The 22,904-nt window shown below is 41.8% G+C and overlaps 1 protein-coding gene across 1 annotated transcript in view; it reads left to right on the forward strand.

The window, feature by feature from the left end:
- The window catches only part of SARM1 (sterile alpha and TIR motif containing 1), a 61,781-nt gene extending 40,781 nt beyond the window's left edge, over window positions 1–21,000 (forward strand). Inside the window, exons 6-10 of the mRNA XM_082244494.1 lie at window positions 8,871–9,106; window positions 16,656–16,758; window positions 18,363–18,552; window positions 18,828–18,949; window positions 20,093–21,000. Coding sequence (XP_082100620.1) covers window positions 8,871–9,106; window positions 16,656–16,758; window positions 18,363–18,552; window positions 18,828–18,949; window positions 20,093–20,219 — 778 coding nt within the window. The 3' untranslated portion in view covers window positions 20,220–21,000. The remainder of the gene's footprint in view (window positions 1–8,870; window positions 9,107–16,655; window positions 16,759–18,362; window positions 18,553–18,827; window positions 18,950–20,092) is intronic.
- The last annotated feature ends 1,904 nt before the right edge of the window (window positions 21,001–22,904 follow it).

Here is a 22,904-nt window from a genome sequence, read left to right on the forward strand (position 1 = left end):
CCAGTGCTTCAACTTCACAGGAGGTCTCACAGCACTTAGCAAACAATGTTAGATCCCTGATGGATAGATGACTTTTCCCCTCATTCTAAATGGTAATGTCAGCATTCAGCACACTTTTACCTCATATGCAGAGAAAAAGCAAAGGGAACTTGATACTGTAGCAATCTAAAGCTGTTTATTAAAAGAAAAGGGTAAATTCTCACAAACAAAAATCGCAATAATTTCCCTTTGGAACTATTAAAGTATATTGAAAAAAGGGAATAAGCAGATCACAAACAGCTGCCGTTCATCCAAACGGGCATGATGACATCACCACTATGCTCTACCCTGTGCGTAAAAGGGGCATTGGAGTAGAGCTGAATACACATAACAACATATATACAGTAAAACCTTGGATTGAGAGTAACTTGATTTGAGAGCGTTTTGCAAGACGAGCAAAATTTTTTATTAGAGTTTGATAAACAAGCGATGTCTTGATATACAAGCAGCGTCACGTCACATCTAAGTATAAAATAGAAGAGAGGCGTCTCTAAGTGTAGCAATATGGTTACATTTAATTAAGGTACAACATTTAGCAACTCACATGATTGATGATGAAAACAGGCACATCTAAGAATGCAGGCAACTGGGGTGAAGCTGTCCACATAGACCATCCTCTACATCGCCATCGACATCATCCTTTCCACGCTGTGCTCCACGATGCTTAAAGCCTCGCTTTCAGATAGCTCTACTGCAGGGTAGTCTTCCCGGTCACGACTGCAGACTGACGGCGGTGTGAGCCAGCAGTGAAGAGGATGGTCTATGTGGACCGCTTTACCCCGGATGCCTGCATACTTAGATGTGCATTCTTCTAATCATCAACCATGTGAGTTGCTAAATGTTGAACCTTCATTAAATGTAACCACATTGCTACACTTAGAGGCGCCTTTCTTCTCATTTATACTCTATAGCTCCTGCTGGATTTTGCTTCTAATCCCTTTGCGGAGGCTGCCATTTGTGAATAGACACTTTTTGGTTACACAACCTATTACATTGCTATAATCTTTTTATATGGACTATAAACTGAAGGATTTATGAATACATAGTTTCCATTATTTCTTATGGAGAAATTCACTTTGATACAAGAGTGCTTTGGATTACAAGCAGGTTTCCAGAACAAATTATGCTTGTAATCCAAGGTATTACTGTATAGGCTGCACAGATAATCTACCATATTATCACACACAATTAGATGTCCACTTACCATTTACAATACCATATTATCACACAGAATTGGATGCCTAATGGAAATTAAAAATAAAGCATTTAAATGTCCCACACTTAAAATTATATCATAATTAAACAGAGATTTGTGATTTAAGGTTATGCCACCCAGTCCCAAAATGAGAATATCCCCACTTTATTAGTTTCACGTTTAGATCGAGAAGTACTGTTAGGACTAAAACTTTTAGGTCTGAGATAATTAGGAGGATTGATCTATATCATCGAAGAATTCATCACATGTTCCACACAGAATATAGTGTATCTGCAGTGCCCTTGTGGGCTACAGTACATTGGTAGGACCAAAAGGGCACTGCAGGTTAGGATAGGAGTATATTAGGAAAGGATTTCAGGGTCACAACTTTTTAAGACATTTTACTTTATATCATGCTAAGATGAGAATATCCCCACTTTATTCGTTTCACGTTTAGATCGAAAAGAGTTACTGGTGCCTAAGTTTAGCAATCAAGGTAATAATGGATTTGAGTGGGCGTTTACTACTACTTTTTCCAAACAACATCAAGTCATTAAAAAGCATCTGGGGAGACACCGGAATGTTTTGATGAGTCATAAGGTCCTTGGCCCTTTATTTATTACCTGAGGGCCCTAGGTTATCTTTAAGAGGGCACCACGTTAAGGAATATGATGGCCCCCAACTTGATTGACCAACACAAGTGGATGTCTTTCTTTGGTAGCTTGAGAGATTTTTTGTGTAGAAAATGTCCTGTGTGTAAGTGTTGTGGACAGAGTACTGTTAGGACTAAAACTTTTAGGTCTGAGATAACTAGGAGAATCTATATCATTGAAGAATTCATCACATGTTCCACACAGAATATAGTGTATCTGCAGTGCCCTTGTGGGCTACAGTACATTGGTAGGACCAAAAGGGCACTGCAGGTTAGGATAGGAGTATATTAGGAAAGGATTTCAGGGTCACAACTTTTTAAGACATTTTACTTTATATCATGCTAAGAATCCCACTAGTCTGAAACTGGTGGAAATTGATAGGTTTGGACCCCACTGGAGCGGTAGCACTAATGTTAGAGTGCTTTCGTGGCGTGAAACATGTTGGATTTACCAAATTAAAACGTATAGTTCAGTGGGACTAAATGTTGAATAAGACATAAATTGTTTCATCAATAATAGCTAGAATTATGATGATGAGCTCTGTTCTATTATGTTGTAAAGTTTTCTTGTTGATTTTATTTTTTATTTTTTTGACAGAAAACAATATATGTGCTCTCATTTGAGGGTATTACCACAATTTTAAATTTTAATCTTAATTTATTTTTTAGGGAATGTAATACATATTAATGCTTTGTGATTTTTAGTTTTGATGGTTTGGTATATATAATTGTATGATATTGTGAAGTCTGTGGGTTAAACAGCTCCCCCCCCCCTTCAGAATACACTAATCAGTGCTTCAGTCTATGACCTGTAGCGCTGATCGAGTGTTAAAATACAGGTAGTTGAAAAGAAGTTGATCGCTAGATCAAGTTCTGTTCAACCTCAGTGGCCGCACATGTGGTCGAATTTCAATCGATATATCGCCATCTTAACACCCTGTTACATTTATACCTAGACATTTTGGAAAAAGCCTACCAAGCTCACAGCAGTTATGCTCCATTTTAGGACACAGACTTACTTACAGTATCACTTTAACATGTTTTGCACCTTAATGCTTATTGATAACTAAGGCTTTAAAGTCATTTAGACCAATGATCTGATGAAATTTGTATCTTCCATCACTGTTTCGTTGCAGCATTAAAAATGCTGATTAATCCAACACTGTGGTTGCATCTAGCAAGTGCAAGCTCAATAAATGTCTGCATAGTGATTAGGCCAGCATAGTAAGGATGTAGACTTATAAAAGTTTATCACAAGCCAAATTTGAGACTTGGGTAGAACTCCATAGGGAAGGAGAAAAGGGAAAAGTAATTGTGGGGGTTTGCTATAGGCCACCTAAACAAGGGGAGGAGGTAGAGCTGGAATTTTTAGCACTTTTGGGTAAAGTGGCAAAGCTAGGATCAGTCATCATATTGGGGGACTTCAATTATCCCGACATTGACTGGGGAGAGGGGACTACACACTCACATAAGGGCCGTCAATTCACGGAAACCTTACAGGATAATTACATGTCACAGTTGGTGGATTCCCCTACCAGAGAAAACACAATCCTGGATCTATTGATCACTAATGACCCAGACCTAATCTCGGAGGTAGGAGTCCAGGACAACCTGGGCTCTAGCGATCACAGGATGATCACATTTAGCGTAAATAACAATATAGCAAGGCAAGTGGGGAACATAAGAACCCTTAACTTCAGAAGGGCAAACTTTCCAAAATTGTACTTGTTGATGGAAAGGGTAAATTGGGACCGAACCCTGGGATCCCTGACCACAGAGGAAAAATGGGAATGCTTTAGGAACATATTAAGCAAAGGCATCTTGCAGTGCATTCCTATGGGAAATAAATTTAGAAGGGACAAAGCCAAACCTGGCTGGCTAAACCGGAGCGTTAAAAAACTTATTAGGGGAAAAAAAATAAATCAGAGGGCACAGTATTGGCTTTCGACCAATACAAGGAGGCAAATAGGAAGTGTAAACACAAAATCAAGATGGCTAAAATAGACTTTGAGAGACAAATAGCGGAGGATAGCAAAAAAAAACCCAAAGAAATTCTTTAAGTATATCAACAGCAAAAAAACTAGGGCAGAGCATATTGCACACATAATTAACAATGATGGGAGGATGGTTACAGAGGACACTGAAAAAGCAACCGTGCTGAATGCTTTTTTCTCATCAGTCTTTACACAGGAATCGGAGGGGTACACTGACCATGACTGTATGGTTAGTAGTAATACAAAGGACTTGCCACTATGGCTAACAGAGGGTGAAATCAGGGAAAGGCTGGATAAACTCAACACTAACAAATCACCAGGCCCGGATGGCGTACATCCGAGAGTACTCAAGGAACTCAGTAAGGTTATATCCAGACCACTGTTCCTGATCTTTGCAGACAGTATTAGGACAGGAGATGTACCAGGGGAGTGGAGGAAAGCTAACGTGATTCAGATATTCAAAAAGGGTCAGAGGCATATACCGGGAAATTATAGGCCTGTCAGTCTGACATCAGTAGTATATAAACTTCTGGAGGGGATGATAAGGGACTATATCGTAGAGTTTGCTAAGGACAACAGCATCATCAGTAGTAACCAGCACGGGTTTACAAATGGGCGTTCTTGTCAAACCAATCTCTTAACATTCTACGAGGAGGTGAGCTGTGAGCTAGATAGGGGCAGACCAGTGGATGTGGTGTACCTAGATTTTGCTAAGGCGTTTGATACAGTTCCCCATAAGCGCTTAATTTATAAATTAAGGTCTGCAGGTATCGACAGCAGGGTTTGCTCTTGGATACGGAACTGGCTAAAAGGGCATGTCCAAAGGGTGGTAATAAACAGCGCGTACTCAGACTGGTCTGAGGTAGTAAGCGGGGTCCCCCAAGGCTCAGTCCTAGGACCAACCTTGTTCAATTTATTCATAAACAGCATTGAGGACGGGATCAGTAGTTCAATATCAGTTTTTGCAGATGACACAAAATTAGGCAGGGCAATAACAGCACAGCATGAAGCAGATATCCTACAGAATGACCTGGACAAAATAATGGAGTGGGCAAAGACATGGAAAATGAGGTTTAACGTGGAGAAATGTAAGGTTTTACACTTGGGGACTAGAAACATAAAAGCACAATACAAGTTAGGAGGGGAACCCTTGGGAGAATCAAAAATGGAGAAGGATCTGGGAGTCTTGGTTGATGATAGACTAGGCAACAGCATGCAATGTCAAGCGGCAGCTGCCAAGGCTAGCAGAATATTAGCATGCATAAAGAAAGGGATGTATTCCAGAGATAAGACTATAATCCTTCCACTTTATAAAACTCTGGTCCGACCTCATCTGGAGTATTCGGTCCAGTTCTGGTCACCAGTCCTCAGAAGGGATGTGTTGGAGCTGGAGAGAGTCCAGAGAAGGGCAACTAAACTAATTAGGGGATTGGAGGACCTTGATTATGAGGAGCGTCTGCAATCGCTTGATTTATTCTCCCTGGAGAAGAGACGCCTGAGGGGGGACATGATAGCAATTTTTAAATATCTAAATGGGGATCTAGGCTTAGAAAAAAAGCTGTTCAGTCGAAGGGATTGCATGAGAACTCGGGGGCATACAATGCGATTAGAGGAGAAGCGTTTTAACCTCAGGCAACGTGGGGGGTTCTTTACTGTTAGGGCTACAAGATTGTGGAATTCTCTACCACATGAGGTGGTTTCTGCGGGTAGTATGGTGGCTTTCAAAAGACTCTTAGACGTACATCTCAAGGATCAGAACATTCAGGGGTATGCAAGATGATTACAGCCACACACATCTACACAGGTTGAACTGGATGGACTTTTGTCTTTATTCAACCTCACCAACTATGTAACTATGTAAATTTGCTGTTTGCTTAGTCCAGGGTCCTGGGAGCTGCAAAACCATTGCGACATTTAAAACAAATATAACACTGCATATATTGTTTCTTACCTTAATGCCCCCTTTCAATGCAGAGAGACCAGCATGCCCCCTTTCAATGCAGAGAGACCAGCGTGCCCCCTTTCAATGCAGAGAGACCAGCGTGCCCCCTTTCAATGTACAGTGACCAGCGTGCCCCCTTTCAATGCACAGTGACCAGCATGCCCCCTTCAAAACAGTAACCAGCGTACATGCCCCCTTTCAATGCAGTGACCAGCGTACATGCCACCTTTCAATGCAGTGACCAGCGTACATGCCCCTTTCAATGTAGTGACCAGCATACATGCCCCTTTCAATGTAGTGACCAGCATACATGCCCCTTTCAATGCAGTGACCAGCATACATGCCCCTTTCAATGTAGTGACCAGCATGCCCCCTTCAAAACAGTAACCAGCGTACATGCCCCCTTTCAATGCAGTGACCAGCGTACATGCCACCTTTCAATGCAGTGACCAGCGTACATGCCCCTTTCAATGTAGTGACCAGCATACATGCCCCTTTCAATGTAGTGACCAGCATACATGCCCCTTTCAATGCAGTGACCAGCATACATGCCCCTTTCAATGTAGTGACCAGCATACATGCCCCTTTCAATGCAGTGACCAGCATACATGCCCCTTTCAATGCAGTGACCAGCGTACATGCCCCTTTCAATGCAGTGACCAGCGTACATGCCCCTTTCAATGTAGTGACCAGCGTACATGCCCCTTTCAATGTAGTGACCAGCGTACATGCCCCTTTCAATGTAGTGACCAGCGTACATGCCCCTTTCAATGTAGTGACCAGCGTACATGCCCCCTTTCAATGTAGTGACCAACATACATGCCCCTTTCAATGAAGAGACCAGCGAGCATGCATGCCCCCTTCAAAGCAGTGTGTGGGCCCCCCCCTGAGGCATCACTTCACTTACCTCACACTGGTGCCGTCACCTTGCCTGGCGTGCTGCTGCTGATGGGAGTCGGGACTCGGGAGACTCGGTCGGACTCTGCTCTGGTCTCTGGACGAACATCTTCTTCCTCCTCGACCTGCATGCGCGCCGCTGCCCTCCTCTCTGACGGCGGGTGGGAAGGTGACGTCGGGACGGTGTGACTAACGCATGCACCGCCCCCCACGCGACGTCACCCGGGATGTCCTCTATGATTGGTCCAGGCTGGAGTCTGGACCAATCACAGCCAGGACAGCGCCACAGTGGGGAGTGTCGGGCGCATTGCCCCTGCGCCCCTATAAACCGGCCGCCACTGTGCGTTACCTAGCAACGGAACTGCTATTGCCTGTCACCGGGCGGGCAGTGTGGAGCAGAGCGGCAACCTGTCAGCAGCGGCAACGCAGTGTCACAGTGCGCCTCCTCCCCTCGCTAGCATCCGCCCCGCAGCCGCGGCAAAGGTTCAAAAGAGCTGCATGCGGCTCCGGAGCCGTGGGTTGCCGACATATGGCTTAGTCAGAGCATACAGTAGCAGGCAGAAATGCTGAAAGTCTCCAACACACAGCAGGTTATGTCACCCCTATATTATCTGTAAACTACTTAAGTGGTCATGATTTAAAGGCCACCATTAGGATGGTAATTGGTGATTGGGTTAGTGGCCCTTTGTTTATAAATTCAAAGTCCATTTATATCTCTAAAGACATATGAGTACATTTCTGAATAGTAGTATCCAATTAGCATTTGCATGCGCAGCTTGCTTTACATTCTGACCCACAGCTAGTGTGCTGGGATGACTGCAGACCCGCACATCTGCGGGAATTACATCATCCTATGCCAGCCAATTGAAACAGCTGAAGACCAGAACCCTTAAGGACCTGGGGAGAAGATACTGGTGAGGGTGAGGGACCCCATGGACCATTGGAACTAGAGTAAGTAATAGTACCTTTAGTTCCCCTTTAAGGATACAATAAACAAGTTGTTTCATTTTCCAGCAAGCACCAAAAGCTGAAATTTCAATTGACTCTGTACTTTACATTTTAGGTATAATTCTTCCTCTTAGATCAAATTATTTTATATCATGCAGAATGTAATAGAAGTTCCTGGAGCACACAAATGTAGCCAGGAACTCCTAAAACATCAGGGTAGACAGGAACAGAGGCTGTTATTCTGGCAGGGAGATCTAGCTACCGGTATATAACTATTAAAAATATAGATTGCAAGGCAGGTGATTACAGAACTACAAATATCACTTTGATTGGACGTGGTGTGTGCATTTTCTTTGTGAATGTTTCTGGGATATTTTAGAATCTTAGATGAAGAGTTCAGGGCTAAGGCTTATGTTTGTCCAGGACACATACACACTATTTTATCAAAAGTATTGGGACGCCTGCCTTTACACACACATGAACTTTATTAGCATCCCAGTCTTTGTCCATAGGGTTCAATATTGAGTTGGCCCACCCTTTGCAGCTTATAACAGCTTCAACTCTTCTGGGAAGGCTGTCCACAAGATTTAGGAGTGTGTCTATGGGAATGTTTGACTAGTCCTCCAGAAGTGCATTTGACTTGCAGTCTCCACTCCAATTCATCCCAAATGCGTTCTATCGGTTTGAGGTCAGGACTTTGTGCAGGCCAGTCAAGTTCCTCCACCCCAAATGAACAGTGCGTTACTGCATGTTGCACAATGGCCCTATGTGAGCAAGCCTGAAATGGACTGAGGTATTAATGCTGATTTCAGGTAACGATGCTAAAGCAAGTGTGACTGTGTTGTGTGCCAGATATGTGTAAACTACAGGGCAGACTGAACAGAGTTACAAATCCTTTGACTTCTGTACAAACACTATTCCCATACATGGATCAAAATTCTGCCAGTCCCTGCTGAACTGGGCTGAATTTCCATCCATCAATAGCCAGCCCTATCCTGTTTCCTAGAGGAACTGCCCTGCAGCTATTGCCTGACTTTTATGTATTTGTTTGTGAATGTTATTAGTAACTTTTGTAAGCTAACTTGTAGTTTATGTACAAGAATTCCTGTTTATGGATTTTACTCATTGTATGTGATACAGTTTGCAGAACTGGTAGAAATTACCATTTAATTTCTGAAAGACTACATTATTTTCTTACATAAGGTTTGTACGTGAACTGGTGGAATTGAAGACTTTTGCAAACTACTCCACATGTGACCGCAGTAATCTGGCTGACTGGCTGGGCAGTGTAGAACCAAGATTTAGGCAGTACACTTACAATCTGGTCACGTGTGGCATTGACCGCAACTTTCTGCATCACGTCACTGAGCAGCAACTGGAGAAGGACTGTAACATTACCACCGGCTTCCACCGAGCCCGTATTGTAAATGCAGCAAGAGGTGAGACCTTGTTTGGTAATTCTGCTATTTTTACCTGTAATAGACATTTACGTTATTATTATCAATTTCATGGCCCACATCCATGAATAAACAACTGAATAACAGGCATTCCGGTTCCTCCACTTGCACACCTCCCACCACTGGTCACCGCTGCATCTCCCTTCCAGCACTGCTGCACACCACTGCACCCGTCTTCGGCTATTGCTTACCCCTGACCTCCTGTACCCCTCTTTTTTACAGCTGGTAACCTTGGCAACTCCTGCACCCCTCTTCCATGACTGGAAGCCTCTGAATCCCCTGCATCCCCTTTCTTCCACCGATCACTTCTGCAGTTCTCTTCCACTTCTGGTCACCTGTGCACTCTTTTTTCACCACTGTTAAATTCTGCACCCCTCTCTCTACACTTGTAACCTCTGCACCCCTCTTCCTCCACTGGTCACCTCTGAAGTCCTTATTAATCACTGTTCAACTCCTTCCATTGGTCACCTTTGCATTCCCTTCCACAACTGCTCACTTCTGACCTCCTTCACCTCTCTTCCACCTCTGGCAATCTCTGCATCCCCGAAATCCCTCTACATCCATTGATCATCGCTGTTCTCCTCTTCTGCATTCCCTCCCCTCTTCTTCCATTGATCACCTCTGCGTGCCTTTTTTTGCCACTAGTCACCTCTGCCCACCTAAACCCTTCTTCCACTTCTGGTAACTTCTGCATCCCTGACACCCCTCTACCTCCCCTGGTCTTCTCTGTACTCCTCTTCCACCATTGGTCAGTTTTTCATTCCTTCCCCCTCTACTTCCACTGATAATCACTGCACGCCTCTTCCACCACTAGTCACATGTGCCCCTCTTCCAGCACTGGTCACCTCTGCAACTTTGGGGCATGGCTATTTCTCTTACTGGGTAAATGGTGAAGCCTGTTTTTGCCCTGCTTTGCCACACCTTCTGTAACTGGAGTTGGGATGTTACTGATTAAAATACATACTGATATTACTAATATCAGCATGTATTATTTTTGTGATTGAACTGTTTTAAATAAGGCACAGTGCAAAGCATAGGGTACAGCAATCTATAGCTCTAAACAAATGAAAGCTGGAAGCCTGTTAATGAAAAGTTCCACCAATAAAGTTATTTTATTAATTATCAGTTACAGTCAGTAACCAAGGTAAGATTAGGAAAGTATTAGTTAGTCACATTCAACCGTATTTGGTCTGTAATGTTGACATCTTGCAGCTGGTAAAGGGCGGAGGTTTCCTGGATTTGATTCGCCAAGGGTTCAGCAAATCTTGTTCAAAATTTGCAGAACTCGAACTAAGGCAAATCCTATTAAAATCTTTGAGGGGGACTGGGTTATTGTTCAATTATGGCCTACTTTTAAGGCTAACAGCCAAATAATTGTAGAAAAAAGCCATGGGAGGCTGTGCTTGTTCTTGCCTATGCAAAGCTGTCCTGCCACTTCCCTATTTTAATCAAGGTCTCATTAAGCATTTAAAGACTGTAGAAGATACAGCAGTGTAAAACTGACCAGTAGCAACACATTTTTAATAACAAAGACTTGGCTAAAATGTACTAGAAAAGAGTACAAGCAGGAGTCTTACTGCAACAACTGAGAAACCCCCAGGTGATTCAGTAGTGTACAATTGCCCAGCAACAGGTCAATTTTAAATAGCAAGCCTAGGTCCAAATTTACTGGAGACAAAGAGCACAGGCAGATGTTGTACTACAATAATTAAGATACAGCAAAAAAGTATAGTAGTGTAAAATTGGCCAGCAGCAAGATAAGGCCCACATTTGCTATAAACAAAGAACACAGGCTGGGGTTTTACAACAAGAATTAAAATATTGCAGAGGATACAGCAATGTAAAATTGTCCAGCACCATGACAGGTTTAATCAGGGATAATAGGCCCTAACTGGCATATGCCTTTTATTTTACCTATGGGGATAAGGGGTTCAGTGAATGCGCGTGATATAACTATATAAATACTATATAATAATAATAATAATAATAATAATAATAACTAAAGTCATTGGAGTTTATTTAACCTTACCAACTATGTAATGGATGCAGTGCTGCAAACAAAGAGCAGCTCCAACAACAGATAGTCAGTAACAAGTGAATGCTCTGCTTCCAGCAACCCAAACTTAAACAAATCAACTTAAAATAAATAAAAAATACGCACAACGGAAAAGCTTGCTATGGATAAGACAACAGCTATAAATGACGAGTGATCTCAAATCAACCATACAATAAAATGAAATAAAAAAAAAAAAGCCCCCCCAGTAATGACAACAAAGAACTAGCAATCAGGAAAAAAAGAAAAGAGGGGAGTCAAAAACATGGAGAACAAAAAATAGGAGGGGGGATGGGAGAATAGATTGGGACCCTGGAGCACAGCCAACAGCAAGCCAAAACCTTTGTGATGTATAGAAGATCACACCAGGACAGCTGTTAGAGTATACTGTGTGACCATGGAGTCTCCAGGTAACTCAGACATCAGTTATTTAAAATCCAGCCTGTAGAACCAGATGGAGGTAAATTGAGGCTGCATGTTTTTCAGTGAAGTGGTAAGATCTTCCCTAAACCTAATGTTTTCCACTCGTCTATTCCATTGTTGAATGGTTGGCAAAGAGGGGGACTTCTAAAGAACCAGGATACAGGAATGAGCAGCATTTATCAAATGCTGAAGGACTGATGTGCGATATGTCTTTGTCAGGAACGAATTGCGATGTAAAAGATAAAATACTTGCAATCTAGTAATAGGCCTATCTGTGAAGATTGAGTAATGATATGGACTTGAGACCAAAAGTAGTCTAGGGCTGAGCAGTAGTGTACCTGGCCCATGTCCACAGTGCCAATAGATATTCGAGATAGAGGGATAGAGGGATACATGACATGGAGTACTGTTGACTCTTGGTACTGCCTACTAATACAAGATTTGTATGAAAGACAGAAAATTTTGGTTTGTTCTTTCAGGGTAATCGGGAGCCCCAAATCTGTTTCCCAGTTCCCACCTCCTTAAAAGTGAGGGGGTTGGCTTAACTAAAAGCCCCTTTATTGGCCCTTCTAAGCCCTCTTGCCATAGTTCATAGCCCATGCAGTAGATTATGGTTTTTAAAAAATCTACTGGATGAATCTGCACAAAAATATGCCAGGATCATGAATCTCAAATCTGCATGATTCTCCTAGAACCTATTTGTAGCCTAACCAAGCCACTTTTTCAGTTTTAATGAGTGTCAGGAAAATGTTCAAGCATTTTACATGTGTGGCTGTAAATGCTGGGGTATGTTCCTGTCATTCATTACAGCTAAAAAAAAACTGTTTGGATAGGCAGTGAATTGCCTTCAGTGTTACAGAACAAAGCCAGTTCATTGTGATTATCAACTTCTAGGCATACCATGACCTAGATATATAATAACCTTCACAAACATAGGAATGTAATATGTATACACAATAGGTAATACCGGTATATAAAAGGACAATGTTTGTGCCATGGCTGGATTTACATAGTTACATAGTAGGTGAGGTTGAATAAAGACAATAGTCCATCCAGTTCAACCTGTGTAGGTGTGTGTGGCTGTACTCATCTCACATACCCCTGAATGTTCTGATCCTTGAGATGTAAGTCTAAGAGTCTTTTGAAAGCCACCATACTACCCGCAGAAACCACCTCTTGTGGTAGAGAATTCCACAATCTTGTAGCCCTAACAGTAAAGAACCCCCCACGTTGCCTGTGGTTAAAACGCTTCTCCTCTAATCGCATTGTATGCCCTCGAGTCCTCATGCAATCCCTTCGAATGAACAGCTTTTTTTCTAAGCTGGGATCCCCATTAAGATATTTATAAATTGCTATCATGTCCCCCCTCAGACGTCTCTTCTCCAGGGAGAATAAATCAAGCGATTGTAGACGCTCTTCATAGTCAAGGTCCTCCAATCCCCTAATTAGTTTAGTTGCCCTTCTCTGGACTCTCTCCAGCTCCAACACATCCCTCCTGAGGACTGGCGACCAGAACTGGACAGAATACTCCAGATGCGGTCGGACCAGAGTTTTATAAAGTGGAAGGATTATAGTCTTATCTCTGGAATGCATCCCTTTCTTTATGCATGCTAATATTCTGCTGGCTTTGGCAGCTGCCGCTTGACATTGCATGCTGTTGCCTAATCTATCATCAACCAAGACTCCCAGATCCTTCTCCATTTTTGATTCCCCCAAGGGTTCCCCTCCTAACGTGTATTGTGTTTTTATGTTTTTAGTCCCCAAGTGCAAAACCTTACACTTCTCCACGTTAAACCTTATTTGCCATGTCGTTGCCCACTCTGTAATTTTGTCCAGGTCATTCTGTAGGATATCTGCTTCATGCTGTGCAGTTATTGCCCTGGCCAATTTTGTGTCATCTGCAAAAACTGATAACGCACTACTGATCCCGTCCTCAATGCTGTTTATGAATAAATTGAACAAGGTTGGTCCCAGGACTGAGCCCTGGGGCACCCCGCTTACAACCTCAGACCAGTCTGAGTATGCGCTGTTTATTACCACCCTTTGGACACGCCCTTTAAGCCAATTCCGTATCCAAGAGCAAACCCTGCTTTCGATACCTGCAGACCTTATTTTATAAATTAAGCGCTTGTGGGGAACTGTATCAAACGCCTTAGCGAAATCCAAGTACACCACATCCACTGGTCTCCCCCTATCTAGCTCACAGCTTACCTCCTCGTAGAATGCTAAGAGATTGGTTTGACAAGAACGCCCATTTGTAAACCCGTGCTGATTACTGCTGATGATGTTGTTGTCTTTAGCAAACTCTACGATATAGTCCCTTATCATCCCCTCCAGAAGTTTACATACTATTGATGTCAAACTGACAGGCCTATAATTTCCCGGGATATGCCTCTGGCTCTTTTTGAATATCGGAATCACGTTAGCTTTCTTCCAATCCCCTGGTACATCTCCTGTCCTAATACTGTCAGCAAAGATCAGGAACAGTGGTCTGGATATAACCTTACTGAGTTCCTTGAGTACTCTCGGATGTACGCCATCCGGGCCTGGTGATTTGTTTGTGTTAAGTTTATCCAGTCTTTCCCTGATTTCACCCTCTGTTAGCCATAGTGGCAAATCCTGTGTATTACTACTAACCATACAGTCATGGTCAGTGTACCCCTCCGTTTCCTGTGTAAAGACTGACGAGAAAAAAGCATTCAGCACGGTTGCTTTTTCAGTGTCCTCTGTAACCATCCCCCCATCATCGCTAATTATGTGTGCAATATGCTCTGCCCTAGTTTTTTTGCTGTTGATATATTTAAAGAATTTCTTTGGGTTTTTTTACTATCCTCCGCTATTTGTCTCTCAAAGTTGATTTTAGCCATTTTGATTTCGTGTTTGCTTTTCTTATTTGCCTCCTTGTATTGCTCGAAAGCCAATACAGTGCCCTCTGATTTATATTTCTTGAAGGCCATTTTTTTTTCCCTAATACGTTTTTTAACGTTACGGTTTAGCCAGCCAGGTTTGGCTTTGTCTCTTCTAAATTTATTTCCCATAGGAATGCACTGCAAGATGCCTTTGCCTAATATGTTCCTAAAGCATTCCCATTTTTCCTCTGTGGTCAGGGATCCCAGGGTTTGGTCCCAGTTTACCCTTTCCATCAATGAGTACAATTTTGGAAAGTTTGCCCTTCTGAAGTTTAGGGTTCTTATGTTCCCCACTTGCCTTGTTATATTGTTATTTATACTAAATGTGATCATCCTGTGATCGCTAGAGCCCAGGTTGTCCTGAACTACTACCTCCGAGATTATGTCTGGGTCATTAGTGATCAATAGATCCAGGACTGCATTTTCTCTAGTCGGAGAATCCACCAACTGTGACATGTAATTATCCAGTAAGGTTTCTGTGAATAGACGGGCCTTCTGTGAGTGTGCAGTCCCCTCTTCCCAGTCAATGTCGGGATAATTGAAGTCCCCCAATATGATGACTGATCCCAATTTTGCCACTTTACTCATTAGTGCTAAGGATTCCAGCTCTACCTCCTCCCCTTGGTTAGGTGGCCTATAGCAAACCCCCACAATTACTTTCCCCTTTTCTCCTTCCCTATGGAGTTCAACCCACACAGATTCTAACTCCATGCTCATCCCATCCGTAATGTCACTCCTTTCTATCACCTTTATATTGTTCTTGACATAGAGACATACCCCTCCCCCTCTTTTTCCTACCCTGTCCTTCCGGTACACCGAATACCCTTGGATATTGGCCAGCCAGTCATGTGAGGGGTCGAACCAAGTCTCTGTTATTCCCACAAGGTCTATGTCCTCCTCATGTACTAACATTTCCAACTCATCCATTTTATTAACTAGGCTCCTGGCATTAGCATATACCCCTCTTAGTTTTACGGAAGTTGAGCGCAATTGGTGGTTATGTTTATTCCTGACTGACTTATTTAGAATGACTGACTCCCGGAAAAGTGGTATTTGTGTTGGATTTTTAAAATATATTTTTGTGTTTCAAAATGTTAGTAAAAATTTACTTTTTGTATAGCTTATTACATTTGATTATAGCAATGCTTATCTCAAAGTCTAATATAATTAATGATGACTATATTAACACAGGAATACATAATACACAATGGCCAATGCTTTAACATACGATAATATAAAAATGTGCTTCATATACAGATTTGTAGGTTCTCTCTCTAGGGGTTGTTTGTAAGTAAAGCCCCGTACACACAGACCGAATGTCGGCCGAACGATCGGCCGTCTTTTGTCCGGTGCTGTCCTGTCGGTTGAAAAGTGCTAAAGACTGCACACGAATTTTGTCGGCCAACAACAGCCGACTGCAGAAGTGATGCCATGTGATGGTTAACTTTCCGTGTGTTTTTTCTTCTCTGAGCATGCCCAGTCTTGCTAATCTGCTGTTTGTCGGCCGAATTCTGTACTGACTGGCGAACAATCAGCAGTTCTGGTGATGGCCAACAAAAATTTTAAAGTCTGCACGCCAGATTCTGTTCGGCCGAAAATTCGCTGTCGGTTGTCGGAAGCATCATACTAACAAGCCGACAATCGGCCGATCGGTCGGTGGCCGAATATTTACGGCCGACAATCGCTACGTGTGTACGGGCCTTAAGACAGTCTAATCAGCATCTTTGCCGAATGATTGATGAGATAAAACAGCACCGATACTACAGTGACATATCTATGCAGCACTACTAAGCTGACACTACAACTTTTTTATGTAATAAACAGATATTGCTAAACATTTACCCTTAAGCGGAGCATATTCATACCCTCAAACTTGTCACAGTGCAACTGAAAGAAGGAAAGTGAAGGACTGATGATATCTGACCTGCATATTCACATGGCTTAGGTGTTGGTGTTCCCAGCATACTAGCACAAGCGATTTCAAGCAAAAGGGTGGCCACTTGTAGATAAATATTAAAGGTAGGCTTTGTAACCTATATGCATTTCAAGACTTTATTTTTAACCAGAATGTAAGCTGTATAATGTGCTGTGTGTGGCTGGATATGCAGTGCTGTTAAAAAAATGGTGTCATTCTTGCCCATGACAGAAATGCTGCACTCACCCCTTCCATGCAGTGTGGGTAAATCAAGTTATGATGGCCCTGATGTCTTTATCAGCTACCGAAGGAGCACTGGATCACAGTTGGCTAGGTATGTTAAAAATGCTAGGAATAACTATCTCTGTTTTTGTGACCGATACTGCTTTTCCATTAAAGTGGTTGTAAATGTAAAAAGTTTGTTTCCTTAACCACTTGCTGACCGCCCTATATCAGTTTTACTGTTACAGGGCGGCCACTGTGTGCAGGATCACGTATATATATATATACACATGATCCTGTACTTCTGGGAAGGGGGCGTGAATGCCAATCAGCGGGTAATGTGGACTCAATGTTCACCGGCACCCACCGATTATCAGCCACAGAAACAGAACTGCAATCTGCCTATGTAAACAAGTCAGACTGTCATTCTAACAGGAGGGAAGGCATTGATCCTGTGCCTCTGCAAATCAGGGACTAGGATCCATATCTTCACCTAGTAAAAGCACCTCCCACACTGTAGTAAAACACTGGCTAGGCACACAGTTAATCCTTTGATCGCCCCTGATTTTAACCCCTTTTCCAGCCAGTGTCATTAGTACAGTGACAGTGCATATTTTTTTTAGCACTGATCACTGTATTAGTGTCTTTTTTTTTATAGCGCAAAAAATAAAAAAAATGCAGAAGTAATTAAATACCACCAAAAGAAAGCTCTGTTTGTGGGAAAAAAGGACATCACTTTTATTTGGATACAGTTTTGCACGACCACGCGATTGTCAGATTGTCACAACATGCAGAGTGCGGAGTTCAAGAATACGTGGCTCACAGAGTTGAAAGTTAAAGGAGTATGCGGCATACAGATTGCAGGGTTAAGGAGTGCACTACATACAGGGGTATGCTATGCAGAGTGCAGGATTCAGCTCTCTTTACAGGCTGTTTACATCTCACTTCTACCCCTTCTCCTTGACTCAGACATCTGCACACCTCTCCATCCACAGCTCTCAACTCTCCTTTTCCCCCCAAAGCTTCCATGCATATCACCTACCCGACTTGGCTCTAGTACCTCCCGGTGGCTAAAGCCTCTCTCTCTCTCTCACTTACAGAGAGATCATTAGTTAACATCTGTCCTCCATGTTATCCGCTGTGTGTGTATGCAGGACAGGCAGGGATCTGTGAGAGCTGCGAGCTGCTGGAAAGAAAGCTGTCCTCGTAAACGCAGAAGGCTTCTCTGTTTACAGGTGACAGTGATAAGTAAGTTGGAAGGCGAGAAGTGGAGGTGGCAGAACAGCTGAAAAAAGCCCTGGGTGCGAGAGGCACATGAAATGGTCTGACAGGCCGGAGGCATAGTAGTGAGAACTGTGGTCTGGCAGCACAGGGGTCCTGTATTCAGTTATCACCAGGAATGCTATTAGCATGAATTGTGTATATTCTCAAATTCTTTGTATGGATTTAATCTGGGTGCTCGGTTTACTTTTATTTGCTCAATTAAAACCCTATTGTACTGTACATATGGTAAGTATGTAGACTGTGGAGCCAGTAACTCATCCTTTCAAATAAATTACTTTATTTCTATTCTATATACAATATTTGCTTTGATAATTATGACAGTGACATTTTTTGAGGGTGATGGACTGATGTGAATGGTTCCTTGTATTCTGATAATTACAGCTAAATGTGTGCTATAGCAACTCATGAAATAAGCTCTCTGTATTATTTCAGCCTCCTGAAGGTACATTTATATCTACATGGCTTCAGTGCATTTATTGATGTGGAAAAGCTGGAGGCCGGGAAGTTTGAGGACAAACTGATTCAGAGTGTGGTCAGCGCAAGAAACTTTGTCTTGGTTCTTTCAGCTGGATCTTTGGAAAAGTGCATGGGGGACAATGACTGCAAAGACTGGGTGCATAAGGTTAGTGATTGAATAGCTGTGATTTCTCTGATGAGCCTCAAAGTGGATCTTCAGGCAAACCTTTCTCAATGAAGGCTTATAAATTCTGTAAGGTTTTCATTGCCCATTGCTCTGTGTTCCCATGCATATAGAGTTCAGCTTACTTTCTGTCTAAGTGACACAAAAAGCGATGAAAAAAAATTTCTCAAACAGAAACAGAACAGCCATACAAGTACATTTTGTGACTGATTTCCATGTGTTGTCTGATAGCTGTCACTGGTTTCTACTCTTTGCAGGAAATTGTCACAGCATTAGACTGTGGAAAGAACATTGTGCCAGTTACCGATCACTTTGATTGGCCAGATCCAATGAGTCTCCCTGAGGACATGAGAGCAGTACTAAAATTTAATGGCATCAAGTAAGTTTTACATTTTACAGAATGTATCATAGGCATAATCTGTGTACTGTAGTTAAAAGCAGACAATTCAGCCTGGGTACACACAGTCTGTGTGCATTAGACATGTGTGCTCAAAATTCGGACGTAATTTTTGTTATTTGGAGATTTGGATCTATCCAAACTTCCGAATCAAAATAGTAATGAATTTCAATGAAACAAAATAACACAATGAAATAACAAATTATCCAAATTCAAAAATGAATTTGAAATTAAAATATAAATAAAGTATAAAAGTGAAATAAGATGATTCCTACTTAGACTGCTTTATAGATTAGAAAAACATTTATTAGAATAGAATACAATAAAATAGAACAGAATAGAAAAGAATAAAACTGAATAGAATAGAATATAAAAGAATAGAATAGGAAAAAAAATAGAATGGACATAGGATAGAATATAAAAGAATAGAATGGACATAGGGTAGAATATAAAAAAATAGAATGGACATAGGGTAGAATATAAAAGAATAGAAAAAAATAGAATAGAAAAATAAGAAATAGATTTGAATAGAATAAAATAGAATGACTATAGCTGTCTTCTGACATTATAATCAATTTGAATAGAAAATAATAGGAAAATAGAATAGATTAGAATAGAATAAAATAGAAAGAATAAAGCTATCTTCTGAAAATTCAAATATAACAAATATATCAACCGAATCCGAAATATACAAAACAAATCATTCTAACATAACAAATATGATGAAATGAAATTATTAACCTAACAAATGAATCTGAAACAAAACAAATCTTTCTGTCCTGCAAATCCCTAGTGTGCATGTAAAATTCTAGGTAATGCACATGTGCAGGTGTGAATGGGCCCACTTGACTTGCCCAAACACATGAGTTTTGCTGTATAAAAATAGACATGTGTGAACAGGCTCTTAAACAGCATGACAAACGGGGAATAATGCATAGTGACAGGTGTCAATATCATAGTCAAGATGCCACATATGAGGTCATATGAGTAACAGTTTTGGTTAAAGCAAATTTTGGTTAAGTAAAAAACACTTTAGAAGCTTTTATGTTCAGACATGGCATTATTCTGTTCACATTATTCTGTGCTCAAAAATCTTCTCAATGTGTCTGATTGTCTCATTACCAGATGGTCTCATGAATACCAGGATGCAACCATTGAAAAGATTATTCGCTTCTTGCAAGGTCGCTCCTCTCGGGATTCCTCAGTTGGCTCTGAAAGTCTAGATGGTACTCCACCTCTAGGTGAGAAGTAGAACATGCAATGGGAAGCCAAACTCCAGACAAGTGAAACCTGTAGATGGTCCTGTCCCTGTTTGTATTCCCTGGCCCAACCATGCTGTGCTCTGGAGTAACGTCTACTGTTCTTCAAGCTTTCAACTCCTCCAGCCTGGTCTTTTCCTTACAGCACCTTGAGCTTTCTCAGGAGAACCTGTTCTGATAAATGGGATCAATCTGCAGCAATAGTGCACTGGGTTACATGGATTTTACTACTAAGGGTCAAATTTTACTCAAGCACTGGTGGCTAAAAAGCAGGGTTCATTTTGAAATGCATTTGTTCATTAAGCTTGATTCCTCTTTCAGACAGAACTTCAAAAGACAGTCAGTACTGGCTGATATCAGGATTTTACTCAAACGCCTTGTAGTATTTCACAGATAGCTGCCAAGCAGTTATTAAATCAGAATGTGCAGATCATTCCTGGTAGTGCTACCAATAATGGAATCATAAGATGTTATTTGAAGTCTGGAATAAAATAAGTGACCTATACAGCACTATCAAGGAGATTATAGGATCTCCAGCTCTCAGTAATATATGGCTTGCCTTTCAGTCTGTCTATATATTAAGCTAATATATAGCAAAATATTTAAAAACATTCCTATTATAAATCTTGTAGACTTGACGAGTATAATAAAAAAGAAAAGATATGCATATATAAGACATTGTTCATTGATGTTTCTCTACCATATGTCATTTTCCTGTTTGATCAACATATAATGGAGGAACTGCTGGCAAATAGCAAAGTTTAGTGTGGAAATACATCATTCCTTTGCTAATTTTGCAACTTTCCGTGTCACCTGCCTGGTCATTGCACAGTAAATCAGCATTATTATACTCTTGCAGCTCAGAAGATTGCAGTCATGCGGTACTTCTGTATTAATTTGGGAATCTGTTTGAGAACCCTACTTTGTAAGGTGGCAGAGGTTTATGAAGCAGGCAGTTGAGATCCCCAAAACCTCCGAACTTCCACGTCCCATTGCATTCCTATTGTCTACCCAGGTGCGGCATCATTGTCCAATAGGAAGGCATAAGGGTGGGAAGAGTTGGGTTAGTTATTGATTAGGAAGCTGTAAGGTCAATATTTTCATAATAGCAGACCAGGAATTGGGTGATCCATAGACACTGGAAAGTAAACCGTGCTAGCGAGCAGACACCTGAAAATGCTTGCTTTATAGACATGGAGCCAACTTAAAAAGTAAGATAAGATAGAAGACTAAAAACTGAAAGCAGGCATTAAAATCAGGTGTCTGGTCTTGCCAGGCTTTAAGGGTAACACTATAAAATTTTGTATCTAAAATGAAAGAGGAGGCATTGAACTTCCAAACCTCCAGATATTGCCGCATTTCAAACAACTGCATACCTGAGTTGAGTAATAGACTAGTTCAGGCAGACAGTAAGTATAATGGGAACCATTATTCTTAAAGACACCTCTTATGGGACTCCTATGGTCAGTGGTATATTTTGGTTTTGTGCTGCCCCAGGCAAGACTAAAATTAGCACCCCCCCATCTAAATTTTTCCCACCCTATCTAAATTTGTCCCACCCTTTCCTGTCTGTTAACGCCTGCCGCCATCCAATCCGATCCTGTCGGGATTGAATGACAGTTGAATGGAATTGGACACATGGTCCTTTTCTTTTCAACTACCACATAGAGGAGAGCGGGCTGTGTCCATGTCTGCTCTGCATAGCGGGTAGATATCCTGGTGAGCAGGCTGATCCACTTTACGGATATATGTATTTTATTTAAGTTTTTTTTACAACTTTATTCTTTTTGTACATGTATAATTTTATTTTTTAAATTTGATGTTATTTATTACATTTTGTTTTAAACTTTTTATTTGGGGGGGGGGGGGGAGATATCAAGGGTCTAAACAGACCTATAATGTCTCTTTTTTGAGACAGAAAAAATGACTGAAGACAGTCCCTTTCTCTGCAGCCTTAGCTGCACTGTGGATGAATGAGATGGGAGTCTGTATAGAGACTCCTATTCATTCATAAAATGAAATATAGTAAACAGTGTTAACTATATTTCATTCACAAACTGACAAATAATAAACACAGTTCACTATGTGTCAGTGATTAATGAAATGAATGAATACAGAAGTGATCAATACTGTGATCACTGTCTGTATTCTTTCATCCATCCAGCAATCTCCCGCACTAGCAGCGGCTGTAGGCGGCGGGAGGAGGGAGAGCCGGCCAGCAGCTTCAGGCGAGAGAGAGCCCGGCACTTACTGAAGTGGGGGTCTATTTGGCTAAACAGATCCCTCTGTGGCTGCGCAGCTCGCAACGTTGGTGGGAGGGCAGAGGAGGGAAGCCGACCGCTGTAGGAGATCAGGTTTGTGGGGGGGGAATCAGTGCAGTGGGGTGAAGTGGCAGAGAAGGTAGCCTGGGGCGGCGCCGCCCCCTGAAGAAATAAAAACACCTGGTTTGCCTCAAAGTAGGTACGGCCCTGCCTTTGGCATCATGAGGGTTTTCCACCCAACTTTACAATACACTCAATCACACAGCCCATCATTCGGGGCAAGAGCATTTAAGAAGCATAACATCTTATCGACTATTTTCCTGTTCTAGGAAATTTTACTTCCCACCCTAGACTGGATGGTCCTTGTTTCCAGTTACTCATTGGGAAGAGCAATTTTAGATCCTCACACTTTTGGGT

The sequence above is a fragment of the Pelophylax lessonae genome, assembly GCF_965119305.1.
Source record: "Pelophylax lessonae genome assembly, chromosome: 2".
NCBI lineage: Eukaryota > Metazoa > Chordata > Amphibia > Anura > Ranidae > Pelophylax > Pelophylax lessonae.